Source organism: Spermophilus citellus (genome assembly GCF_964194105.1).
Source record: "Spermophilus citellus genome assembly, chromosome: 11".
Lineage (NCBI taxonomy): Eukaryota > Metazoa > Chordata > Mammalia > Rodentia > Sciuridae > Spermophilus > Spermophilus citellus.
Genome location: NC_138192.1, coordinates 41,170,556 through 41,184,370, shown reverse-complemented (window position 1 = coordinate 41,184,370; position 13,815 = coordinate 41,170,556). Strand labels below are relative to the sequence as shown.

Sequence of the window (13,815 nt, the reverse complement as noted above, 5' to 3'; positions counted from 1 at the left end):
AAAGCCAACCCAACCAACCAACCACTTTTCTGCATGACACTAGAAAATTCAAAATACTTTTAGGTCCAATATTAATGAAAAATTGTTTTTTGACTTAGCTTCTTTAACAACTTTGTTGTCAAACATTAAATACACACAATATTTCCCAGTCCAACACCTGGTACCCAGCAGACAAAAAACATAAGCTTTGTTTTTCATGTGTATCCTACTCCCATTAATTTTTGGGGGGAGGGTACTGGGGATTGAACCCTAGGGGTGCTTAACCACTGAGCCATTTTTTAAAAAAATATTTATTCTTAAATTTTAGATGGATACAATATCTTTATTTTACATTTATGTGGTGCTGAAGATCGAATCCCCCAGTGCCTCGTGTATGCTAGGTGAGCACTACCACTAAGCCACAATCCCAGCCCCCATTTTTTGTATTTTATTTAGAGACAGGGTCTCAATGAGTTGCTTAGGGCCTCGCTAAGTTGCTGAGGCTGGTTTTGAACTCGTGATCCTTTTGCCTCAGCCTCCTGAGCCACTGGGATTACAGGTGTATCCACTGAGCCTGGCTCTATTAAATTTTATAACAAAGGAACAAAGGATCTGTTAAATATAATCTGTTAACATAAGTAACTGGTTACAGTCACAAAAAACACTGTGCAATGCTTAAAAATAGAGGCCTTTGTTTTTCAAAGCTAATACAAAAATATATTAAGGACCCTGGATGTTGTGGCACACACCTATAATCCCAGTGACCAAGGAGGCTGAGGTAGGAGGATCACAAGTTTAAAGCCAGCCTCAGCAACTTAGTGAGACTGTCTCAAAATAAAAAAAAGTCTGGGGATGTGGTTCAGTGGTTAAGTGCCCTTGGGGTTCAATCCCAGGTAACAAAAAATGTAAGGGTTCAGAGTGTAGCTCAATAGTACTGAATGCTTTGCCTAGCATTCTAAAGGCCCTGAATTCAATCCCTTGAACTGCAAAAAACACCACCACATATAAGGGTCTATTAATCTGAAAATATATACAAACACCCCCAAAACCTTACAGTTAGGCAAAGTCTAAATCAATGTTGTTTCTGGAACACTGTCACTAAATGAATTATTTTAATAAAAAATAAGAATATTTAAGTACTTAAGACTTTATGAGTGAAAAAAGAAAAAAGAAAATAGCTGCTACATGATATGCTAAAAATCTTAATGTGTTAAATTTCCTAGATCCCTATTCAATCACTCTCCAAATCAATAATGAATGTGAACTTTTCCAGAATTGAAGTGGAAGAACATTTAGGTGGCTCCTATTGTTAAAAAAAAAAAAAAAAAGTAACAACTTACCTGTGACCTACAAGCAGGATAGAAGACAGATTACTTACTTGTGAGCTTTATTTCCACAATATGTATATAAACCATTTTTATAAAAATTATGCCTATTTAATCTATTGACTGGTAGGGCAGGGATATAGATAACCTTATTTTTAAGCTACAGAACAGATGAAAACAGGTACAAAAACCCTTATTGTTTTTTTTTCTTTTTTTCAATTTTTAAAAATCTGTTTTAATTAGTTATACATGACAGTAGAATGCATTTATGCACTTTGAAATATCATACACAAATGAGATATAATTTCTCATTTTTCTGAATGTACATGTTACAGAATCGTATTGGTCAGTCACATACATACATAGAGTAACAATGTCTGTTTCATTCTACTATCTTTCCTATCCCACATCCCCTCTTATCCCCTCCCATCACTTCCCTCTACCTAATCTAAGGTAACGTTATTCTTCTCTAGTGAATGTTACTTCAACACACTTAAGATTTTCTTTCCTCTGTATAAACTGAAAACCTCTAACAATTTAAGAAAAACAGCATAATCAGGGGTTAGTAAGCATTAAGATATATACTCTGGAAAAAAAAATTTTCAAGAAGGAAAAAAAAGGGGGGTGGGGGGAAAAAGGAACCTAACAAAGAAGCCAAATCTTATAATAGGAATATGGCTGGTAAACCAAATATGGCCTTACTGTCTGTTTTGTAAAGTGTTTTACTGAACCACAGTCCCACATGTTCATTTATGAACTGTTTACAGCTGTTTCTGAGCTACAACAGTTGAGTTGTATAGCTGTAATACAGACTTTATAGCCCATGCAATCTAAAATAACTACTCAGGTCTCTAATTTTATGTAACAGATATCCCCAACAGTAACAAAAATGATCTTGTTTTCTCATTAGCCTATTTTGAAGAGAGCTGAGAAAAGTCCCCAAAAGAGTAAGTTAGAACTCTGACATATCATTTTTTTTTTATCTTTAAAGTTATTTAAAATTATCATCTATTTCTTTTCTGAAATCTGTAATATCTGGTTAAAAATGTCCTAACCCTAATTCCAGGTCTGTAATTTATAGAACTCACTTAACCAGTACTTAAGACTCTTCACTTTTTTCTTAAAATATTTTTTTTAGTTGTCAATAGACTTTTATTTTATTTATTTATATGCGGTGCTGAGAATCAAATCCGTGCTCGTACGTGCTAGGCAAGCACTCTACCACTGAGCCACAACCTCAGCCCACTACTCTTCACTTTTGACTACAAATGTCCAATGGGTAACTAAAAGGATTAAAAAGTTGGCACTTTTGCCTACATTTTGTATCTGTCACCTATATTCTGTATCACTTTAAATTTCAAGAACAACAGATCTGGATTTATAAACATCTTGTGATGACTCAAAACTAACCCCAAGGGAACAGCAATCTTCTGACCCTGCCTGAGCAATCCTAAGATAAAGATGGACCAGACCATGCCTGATCAAGACAAGCTGCTTTGGCAGCTGTGTAAATCCTGTAGCTATGAAAACTTCCAACTCCTGCTCTCAATTCCCTTTCTATAAAATCTCAAGTCATTTTCAGACCCTTGTAAAGGGCTGAGACTCCTGGTCTCACTTTGCCTTTTTCAAAAGGGTCATACTAAATTAAAGTTCCTTTCCTGTTTTTCACCATTAACTTTTTTCCGTTTGGGTTTTCCAGTTGGTGACTAGACCTAGTTTTTTGGACCTCAGAGGCAAGCTTCTTATAGCCTAGGACTCTGCTAACACTCATATCCCCAATTTTTCCTTGTCTATTCATGTTTAATAATTCAAGACCACAATGGCACTATAGAGCAAGGAATGTTATCCTGAAAAATCCCTCTAGCTTATCGATTAACATCTTATACAATTATCTCACACCCAGCTTTGAGTGTACACCCTTTTTTGGGTGGTACTGGGGACTGAACTCCAGGCCACACACAAGTTAATTAAGAACAATATATAGGGATCTATAAACCCACTTTTATACCAAGTCCCACTTTATACACTGAAACAAGATTAGTATACCTTAGATATTCTTGTCCTATCAAACCCATAGCATTTAAAATCATATTTCTTAAAAAAGTCTGAAATAGCTTTCCATGCTCACTGGTGGTTAATATATATCACATTTTCCCATTAGGCTAATGAATCCTTATTTTCATCCTGTTCACTTGATGATGTAATTATATCTTTAAATTCCATTATCCAATTACTAAAATGGATTTCTAAAGTACTTAACATCTGAAATAGAAATATTAATAAATGATATGATATTTGGGATTAGCATCAGGATAACTGTGGTATGTGTGTTGAATTGCCCAGAATCAATCAATGTTCAATAAATGTGGGTAGTGCGTAATATAGAAATTTACTATTTTAAAAATCTACAAAGAAATACAATTTTCCACAATAAAAAGGTGAAAAAATATTTTCAATGTAAAAAATATTTTTTTCTTTACTTACCATCTAGTAATTCTAGAGTAACTGTAGGATCCACATATTCCCACCAATGCTTTCCATCTGTTGACACAGGAATCTCCCAATTGGACCATTTGCAAGCCAAATGTATGCATACACATGCTATCACTGTTGGTTTGTACTGAAGACAGAAGGTCGTAAGATGTAGACTGTTGTAGAGCAGGTTTGAAAACGCAGAGCCATAGAAATTTAAATATGTAAAACAAAGAAAAACATTTACCAGTAAGATTAAAGCAAAAATAACCGTATGGAGGTTTTCTTCTGTAAATCTAGAGTATATAACCATATTTTATGAAATTAAAAGCTAATATAGCAATAAAAATTCTAATATAAAAACCTATAGATTATGAAATGCTTTCCTCCTCACTCCCCATAGCATATTAATATTTTATCAATGCTAATAATTTTTTTGAAATGTTTTTGTATCTAAATTCAAAGTATTTTTAAAAAGAAGAGGAAGATAGTATATTTGCAATAATCACTAGGCACAAATAACATTTTAAACTTTTGTGGCATTTTTCGTTCTTTTGTAATGTCATGGCAAAAAATGTAAAGAAAAAAGACGACTATTTGTAAAAGATGAAGTAATTTCAATGTCACATTATAATCAAGGATTGCTATCATTTGATGTGGCTTAAAAGACATAATTGTCTAGTAAAGAGAATTTAACACTTATTTTGTAAATCTGTGCTCTTTTCAGCAAAGCCCCAAAGAGAACTTACCTTTTGCCAAACAATTTAATGGCTCAATGTTAAATACTACAAAAATACTACCTCTCTCCTCCTACTATATATCAAAACTTGGGCATGTCAAATGCCTTTCTGACCAAAGTTTTAAATTTAAGTCTACTTTTCCCTCAGATTTCCTAGGAACAAAAGTCAAATCCCAATAACATATATCTTAGAAAATTTTAAGTAAAACTTATCAGTGTCACAAGAAATTAAGAATCACCACAGAGCTGACTTGGTACCTTTTTCCCCAACAGCCCACCGAGAAGACAAATCTATATCTTTAAAATCAATCTAGAACAGAATTATACATTACTCTTCCAGTTCAGTTTCAGAATTTATGAAATGTTTACTATTAGCCACAACCACTATTTTTTACTTTATATAAACTAAAAAGGAAGCAACTTTTTAAAAAAGTAGAAATTTTATTTATGTAAATCCAGGCACTGATAAGAATTGACTAGTTCTAATTTACTATTTGTGAGTATTATCTGGAAAAAAAAACCTAAGTTATATAAATTTTATTTATTTATTTATTAAAAAAACTTTAACAATTATTTTAAAATTAAGAGTGGATCAATGTGAAATTTAAAAAAAATTGTCATTTAACTATAATTGTAAACTAGAAATAGCTTTATACTTACCAAGTTGCTCGAATTTCTACGTTAAGTTTAGCTCTTTGTAATCTTTAGCTGCTATTCAGGCTACCAATTTTAGACTTATGCACTCACAAATCGAGAATATGTCATCAGAAAGCACCACTACACTTCACATTGTGCATTTAACCCCTCTGTGCCCAAAGTCCCTTGTACAATACACCGCAAAGCAAACAGGAAGGTACCACCACAGTAGATGGTCCAGTCTCCTGTTGCAACAAGGGTAAGAGACACATTGAGGGGGCCCTGCATTAAAGGAAGCTATAGTGTGCTACAACAGTGCAACAAAGAGGGTCAGGATAACAACCTGTTGGTAGCCATGAAATAGGATGTCTGTGCCAAATCCTTGCTTGCTGTAAGAAAAGAAAAAAAGAAAAGACAATACTATCAGCTTTAACATGCTACCATCAAAAAGTTCTCAACACAACAAAACTTCAAAGATTTGTACACAAAAAGTAAATTTTACTTACTACTTACAAATATCACAAGAGCGCCATCATTTTCTATACTACTGAAAATCTTCAACAACATTCACTCAAATGTTTCTTGCTATCCCCCAAAGATCTGAGAAACAAGCCGATTTGCTTTTAGCTAGCCAGTTACAAGGGCTAAACTTGTTACTAAGTTAAGCATCTAGTCAGCTAAAAGTTGAAATAAAGCATTCTCCTGGATTTAAAAAAAAAAAAAAGAAGAAGAAGAAGAAGAAAAGATTTTTGAAGTCTAATACAAAATACAAAGAGTTGCCTGCCAGACTTAATCCTCAGTCATCACATTTAAGTTGGCCTTAATACTTCCATCAAAACAAAACAGAACAAAACAAGCCCCCACCCCCCAAACTCAAGAGCATAAACTGCTCAGTTTTTTATCATGCTAGTAAGCATCAACAAAATAAACAACCTAGAAACATCATAAGGATGTAGATACAGGAAGCGCCACTGTATTTTTTTAAATTATAAAATGTAATTAGAGGTAACACTTAGAAAAGATCTGAGAACTCTGGGAGGAATCAGGATGCTTCACACTGGTTCCCAACAGAAAAACAATTTTTAACTAGCTTTTTAAGACACTGAAAACAGTTTACCCTCCCCTTCTGCCTGGTATTCTTCAAGCAGGAAGGCCCTTGGTACAGTTTCCCTATTTTCCCCAATTACATTCATAATCACTGCTTATCTAGGATCAGTTCACCTGAACTCCACCCCTCTCTAACAGGCCTCAAATTCCTCCCCCCCTCCTATTTTTTATTCATGGCACCTGTAATCCCTGCTGCCCCATGTGGATCATCAACATAAGGGTTTTACAAAAGGGATTTGGGTTTGGCAGAGTTGTGCTAAGGAAGAGTGTCAAAGCATCAGATGTCTTGGAGGCAGTGTGACTTAAGTATGTCATTCTTTCCTGGTGGGGAGGGAAGGAGAAATCACAGAAGTGAAAGGTCCCTGTAAAATGACAATAGCCAATTTTGTAGCAAAGTAGTATAATATCAACTCTCTCATCTCCAGCAGGGAGAAAAAGGAGTTTACAGAATAAAATTTATCTACCCCTCCCCGCAAAAGAATCAAAACATACAGAAAAGGAAAAATAATTTTGAACTGCCATAGCAGTTTTCACCTAGGAATGTATGTAAATTAAATAATCTATAAACAGTCACTATGCAACAAAGAAGAATGAAGGGGAAATGTTCTTGTTAGCTGAAAGTTGTAAGAGTGAAGAAAGACACCAAACGTGGAAAAACATTTTTTTTTTTTTTAAATGGAGCAAGACTAGGTTAGTCAGACAAAATGAAGCTGAACATATATGGATGGTTTGTACTCAAATTTAGGGATGACACATTTTAAACATTAACAAGAAAAATGAGATTTAAATGTTTTGTTTTAGGTGTTATATCAAATTTGTAGTTTTTGAGAAAATTTAAAAACCAGTTTTATTTTCTGAGTTACTATTATACATAAGTAACTTTTTAAAACTTACCATAATATATTCCTTTAACTAATATCTTTAAGCTAGCTTCATTAGGCTCTTAGAGCAGTTTTATGGTTCTCTATCATTCTCATAAAGCTTAAGTTTTCAAGAAAACAAAACTAAGCTTTTTTTTTTCCTTAATTCAACATCAACAACTAGTTTTCTATCTATACTACAATTAGTACAGAGTTTTCTGTACTGGGGATGAAAATATACTATAAAATGTATTTGTATAATTATGAAGAATAGGAACCTAATTATGTTCTAGTTTACAAAGTGATATAGTAATAACATATGCTATTAGGTTAAAAAATGAGACTTTTATAAGTCTACTTCCATAAGGACATAATCAGGTTACAGGCATGTTTTTCTTTTTAATGCATCCATTAACATAATGAAATGTTATCTAGGCATAAAACAAATTCAATTTAGAATGAATACAATGAAGACTATTTAGGTAAACTCTAAAAACAAGGCCATCAAAAAAATCTGACCCATCCTACTTAGAATTAAGCCTAAAAAATAAAAAAGGCTGTGGGTCAAAGAATGAAATAGCAAAGCTTCTTTTTCAAAAAAAAAAAAAAAAAAAAAAAGAGGAAAAAGCACACTAAAGGTCCCAGCTGGTTGCTGTGAGTATATAACACTTCAAACGGGAAACAGAAAAGAAGAGGCACCACAACATGCAACCGTGTAAAAAAGCATTTCTAAGACTACAGGAACGTATATATATATATAGGATTTATTAATAGGAGTAGAAAAATGTTATACCACATGCTTTACTCAGAGTAAAGCAAATACTATAAAAACTTCATATTCCCATTTATAAAAGGTCTAACAAGCATATCACAAACTGTATTTACACATCATGCTTCATAATGATTTCCCCATTATACACAAAGAAAAAAACACTTTTAGAAATGCTAAAAAACTTCAACAAATGGACTAAATCAATTTTGTTTAAATAAATATGGGCAAAACCCTTCCAAAAATGACAAATAATAAATCTGCTAACAAAGACAGATTTTATCAGCAAGACTTGAGATTGGTCTCAGAATTCTTAAACTTTTTATCACCTTTCAAGAAGTCAATGAAAATTTGAAATAAATCAGACATTAATACTACTTTTTGCACCCATGTACTAATAGTATACATCTCAAATATTAACTGAAATGGCACTGGCAGAACCCAACGGGGGAGAGAATTACTAATATTTAGAAGTCCTCCAATTTTTTTAGCAAACTGAAATTTATTTAAGTTTAAAGGAAGCTAACACACTATGTAGAACCATGAAAGTAAATAAATAGGCAGATGTAGAATGTTAAAAAATAATGCTTCAAAATGACTTTTACCCCATTTTAATAAAACACAGCAGAAGACTAGAAGAACAAATTAGCATACAAACCAATTATAGATGATAAAAAGCATTAATACTTATCTTAAAAATTTCAAAGATCACTTACCTCTTACTAACTGGGTACATTTCACCACATCTGTGTGTGGGTGTTCAATGGTGATCTCAAAACCTGAAATGATAAGCACTTTTTTTCCCAACCACTTATACCACTACCAATACTTGCCTGAGAAATGTCATTCATTACAACTACAAATGTATAATACATTCGTCCATGTTAAAAAAAATCCAAACACTTAAAGTTTCTTATCACTGAAATGCTCATTACAACTCCAAAAATGAGAAGTACTTAATTTCTTCTCAAATACAATGTTTCAAGACAGTTATTTCAGAATCAAGGATAATTATATTCAAAATTTTAAGTTATAATTAATTTGGGTTTACTATCAAGTTCAAAACAAAATCATGGCAAATGACAATGACTAAGATGGTAATTTAAGCAGGGAATTTAACAAAATATTGTCTTTGGGTGCCAGGTTCAGTGGCACATGCCTGTAATCCCAGAGACTGTGCGGGTAAGGCAGGAGGATCAAGTTTTTGACTAGTCTCAGCAATTTAGCAAGACCTTATCAAAATAAAAAATAAAAGGCTGGCAATATGGCTCAGTGGTTAAGCGCCCCTGGATTCAATCCCCAGTACCAAAGTACTATCTTTCTTAATATTCCAAATATTTGTTTCAAAAGATGTGAAAAAAACATTTCTCATAAATGTCAATGTTGGGCAACAGTGGTAGAAAAGAACTTTAAAATGATACAGTCCTTAGTTTCTACTGTGGTACAGTGAAGGGTCTCAACCAGTTCACTTATAACTACACTAATAATCAAAATCACACAGCAAGCAAACTATGTAAGTCTCATAATTCTTGAAATCACAATTTAAAGAATTAAAACTAAAGATAAAATGTTGAAAGCTTCCAATGTTCAATCCTTATGTAGGGTAGTGTTTTTACTTTTATAAAAAGGGCAGGTCACATTTAGTATATTCAAAACTCTTTAAGTGAATAAAAGTATAACAAATGGACAATCTTAATTATTTTAAAGTTGTTTTAGGTTTTTATTTATATATCTACTATAATTAAAGTATGCATAATAATACTTTACTCCCTTAAAATAATGCTATTCATTCTGTATACTTAAGAATTTGTCACTGGGGCTGGGACTGGGGCTCAGCAGTAGAGCGCTCTCCTAGCATGTGTGAGGCGCTGGGCTCGACCCTCAGCACCACATAAAAATAAATAAAACAAAGGTATTGTGTCCAACTACAACTAAAAAAATATTTAAAGAAAGAATGTAAAAAAAAAAAAAAGAATGTCATAAGGAATACATGTTACACAATGACTTTAAAATTTTTTTTTTATGGTGCTGGGGATATAACACATGTTTTGTGCATGCTGGGTGAATGCTCTACCACTGGGCTACACATTTAGACCCTATACAATGCCATTGTATATTAAAGTAACTTTACAGTAGTCTACAATACTTTTTCATTTTAAATTTTATTACAAGTGTTTATAATTACCCATAAGTTTATGTAAATTTGTATAACAACATGATAAAAAGCCATTATATCTGCAGGGAACAACACTTGTATCTTTTGATAAAAAATATGAGTTACATGCATCTCAAGTTCGTTTTATAATAAAGAGACTCTGCCACAAGTAGCTGTAACTTGTATTTCTATTCAACGGCTGGGAATAAAGTAATAAATAAAACAAAAAATGACAAATTTGTAATGTAACACACGTTCATAGAAAGAAGGTGTAACAGAAAGGAGCTTTGCCTGTATTTACAAAGAAAGTCAGATGACTAGAGATTTAAACTTAGATCCCTATTAAGTCCATAATTACCCTACCACATGCTGCTAAGTTCTTCCATAAGGAATTCATGATTTCTTTTTTTTTTTGGGGGGGTGACTTTTAAAAAAATTTTTTTATGTTTTAATTAGTTATACATGACAATAGAATGCACTTATATACTTTGATATATCATATATAGATAGAATATAATTTCTCGTTTTTCTGAGTGTACATATTGTAGAATCACATTGGTTATACAGTCACATACATACATACAGTAATGTCTGTTTCATTCTACTATCTTTCTTATCCTCATATCCCCTGCCTTCCTGTCAATTTTAAATAAGTCACAACCTTTTTAGGACTCAAATTTTATTTAGTCCTAAATAGTCTGCTGTAAAGTTAAAAAAAAAAAAAACTAGAGTAAATAAACCTTAAACAAAGATTTAACTTTTTAAAAAGGATGATCACTTAATTACTATATCACATTAAAAATGATATGATATAGTCATTACAGACTATGAGCACTGGGAGAGTTAGGATTGCCATGTATATTTGTATACATCACCATTATATGCAACAATCCTAGAGGACTCTCCAGGGCAAATCCACAGTGAAGCATTTTGCTTCACCTATCTGAAAACCCAAGAAATCATTATAGTTGCCTATGTTTACCATTCAATTAAATTATGTCAAATGAAATTAAATTTTAGAAAAATAGTTTCTTTACTATTGGGCAATACTTTTGTGTGGTACTAGGGACTGACCCTAGGGCCTTGTGCATGCCAGGCAAGCACTCCACTCCTAAGCTATACCTCTAGTACTTTGAACACTTCTGAGATAGGGTCTTGCTACATTGCCCAGGCTGGCCTTAAATTTGCAATCCTCTTGCCTTACACTCCTGTCCTGGGACTATAGGTCTCTCCGGTAGCTGGGAAGACAGGTGTGTGCCACCACACCAAGCTGGGCAATACTACCATATTTTAAAATAACTTTCTTCAATAAAATTATTCTAGGAATCTTTAATTTAAAATATTGCACTGAAGAACACAAAATAATTGACATTAATACATACCTAGTGTTTGTAGCATTATGGTTTCAAGTAAAACCAGTTCTTGAGTCTGCTGAAGGTAAGCCTGGCAGATAAAAATAATATTAAAATACTTAAGATTAAACAACACTACTAAACTACTTAATACTTTACATCTCATGAGAATTATAGATCAATTACAAAATAATGGAGTTTGCAATGTGGGAAAAAATAAACTGAGAGTAATGGAGAACACTCATTTTTTTGTGAAGAGCCTAAACTGAATCACTTTCCAGTTTACAAAGTGTACAAAGAAAAAACAAAAACAAACAGAAAAATCCTTAATGATAATACAGGTTAACTGAGAAAAGATCTATACAGTGCGAATAGTTAAACTTTTACCGAGGCATTTCTGCCTCAAGACACATTTACAACAGAAGCACCAGGCTAAATAATAACATCAAACTCAAACCAGCATTTAAAGAAATGTTAGCACTCTTTAGGAAAGACAATCAAAACAAAACCTCAACTCTTTAGATTAAAAGAAGAGTTCAGATATAAAATATGAAAATAATGTATCATACACCCATGGAGACATAAATGTCAGAGAACCTTCTCCCTAAATTTCAAGAAAGTATTCTCCATTGTAATACTATAAGAATATAAGAACTTTCTGCCACATCATTCTTAGATCATGACAACTAACCTGGGTGATAAAGAAGTACACTTAATTTTATTTATGCTCCATTCTGAAAGGTCATTTGAGTTAATTTTTAAAACATGGCTTTCTAGTATTTGAGCAATACTATCAAGCATTCATTAGAAATAATTCTGAGTTTGTACTATCTTTGAATAATCAAAAATTCCTTACTATTTATTTAGTAGGTACATTTTTTCCATTTAAATCCAACATTTATTATAAAGTTTATTATTAATAAAATCAGATATACTTCTATCAGAGCTTTATCTGGACTTGAAACTTGACCTAAATTAAACAAAATTAATGTAATTCTTTAGTCATTTGGTGAGGAAAGGTTTCTTATTAAATAACTCATATATAATAAAAAAAAAAAGTTAGAAAAAAGGCCTACAATTCTAGCTCCCACTTTATTAGAAGAAACAGCTCTCTCTCTCTCTCTTTTTGGTACTAGGGAATTGAACTCAGGGGCATTCAACCACTGAGCAACATCCCCAGCCCTCTTTAAAATATTCTGAGACTAGGTCTCGCTAAGTTGCTGAAGATGGCTTTGAATTTATGATCTTCCTGCCTCAGTTTCCCAAGCTGCTGGGATTACAGGCATATGCCATCACACCTGGCAGGAACAACTCTTTAAAAAGACTAATTACTATTCTAGAGGTAAATCAGAGTTTTTCTATTTCTTCATCTGCTAATAACATAAAAGAGTTCTTTATCTTCTGGTCAAGGACATCTACAAATATTACTTATCCTCTTACATAATTCACAGGTTTGCTTTGAGGACAGACAACACGTGAAACACTTGAAAGTAACTTTGAATCAAAGCTTTATATAATTCAGAATGACATCCAAATTCAGGAACATATCTGAAATGTTTCTGTCAGATGTGTTCCTGGTATTATGTTCCTCAGTGGTAATAAAAATAAGCAACATTTGGTATTCCACACTAACTGTATTAAGCCTAAAATATGAAAAAGTTTCAAACTTCTAAAGAAAAACTCTCCAAGCACTTTTTTTTAAAAAAAAACATACATCACATTTTGTATCCAGCAGTGGCTCAAGAGGATGAAGACAAGCATGTGCCACTTTGATAACATGTTCAAGTTTTCGAGCTTGTTCTTCCACTTTTGCAGCCAAAAATAATGCAGTAGGTGATATTATCTGTAGAAAAGAGGAAAAATTTGATGATTTAAAAACAAATCTTAGGAAATTTCTCTACTTTGTAAGGGGGAAGGTGTACAAGGAAAGAATGCATTATTAATAGTATGAATTGTACACTGGTCTATGGAAAGATTGATGAAAAAGCGTTTTTTTTTTTTTTTTTTTAATTTTTGGTGCTGAGGATTGAACCAAGTACCTTGCACATGCTAAGCAGAAGCTCCACCACTGAGTTATACTCCCAGCTCCAAAGTGAGAGCTTTAATCATGTTATTCATTAAACAGAACTAGCTGTCCACTGACATAATGTGTTTTACTTGGTTTTCAGACAGAAAAGCAAAACGGATAAGAGAAAAGATTTATACTTCAGCTAAAGAGGGAAAGTTGAATATTAATTTATAAACTGTGGAAGTAAAGGAATAGCAAAATGATGACATAATTAAAAAAAAAGATTAACAGCAGGTAAAGTATATCTACTATACTCTCTCCTTTTTAGGCACAGAATCATCACTTTCTAGTGCTTGTTTAAGTCAAGCATTGACTTATTATATGATTAAGAGCCAAACTATCTTGTTTAAAAG

General features: G+C 32.7%; 1 protein-coding gene across 5 annotated transcripts in view; it reads right to left on the bottom strand.

Annotated features, from left to right (window-relative positions):
* The window catches only part of CCNT2 (cyclin T2), a 34,975-nt gene that overhangs the window by 4,479 nt on the left and 16,681 nt on the right, over nucleotides 1–13,815 (bottom strand). For 2 of the 5 annotated variants that reach the window (XM_081260799.1, XM_081260800.1), the window contains exons 3-7: nucleotides 13,109–13,237; nucleotides 11,425–11,485; nucleotides 8,604–8,666; nucleotides 5,495–5,540; nucleotides 3,789–3,952 (exon numbers count right to left, since the gene is read on the bottom strand). In XM_081260799.1, coding sequence (XP_081116925.1) covers nucleotides 3,789–3,952; nucleotides 5,495–5,540; nucleotides 8,604–8,666; nucleotides 11,425–11,485; nucleotides 13,109–13,237 — 463 coding nt within the window. The other 3 variants (XM_081260801.1, XR_014017966.1, XM_081260802.1) reach the window with 3 other exon arrangements.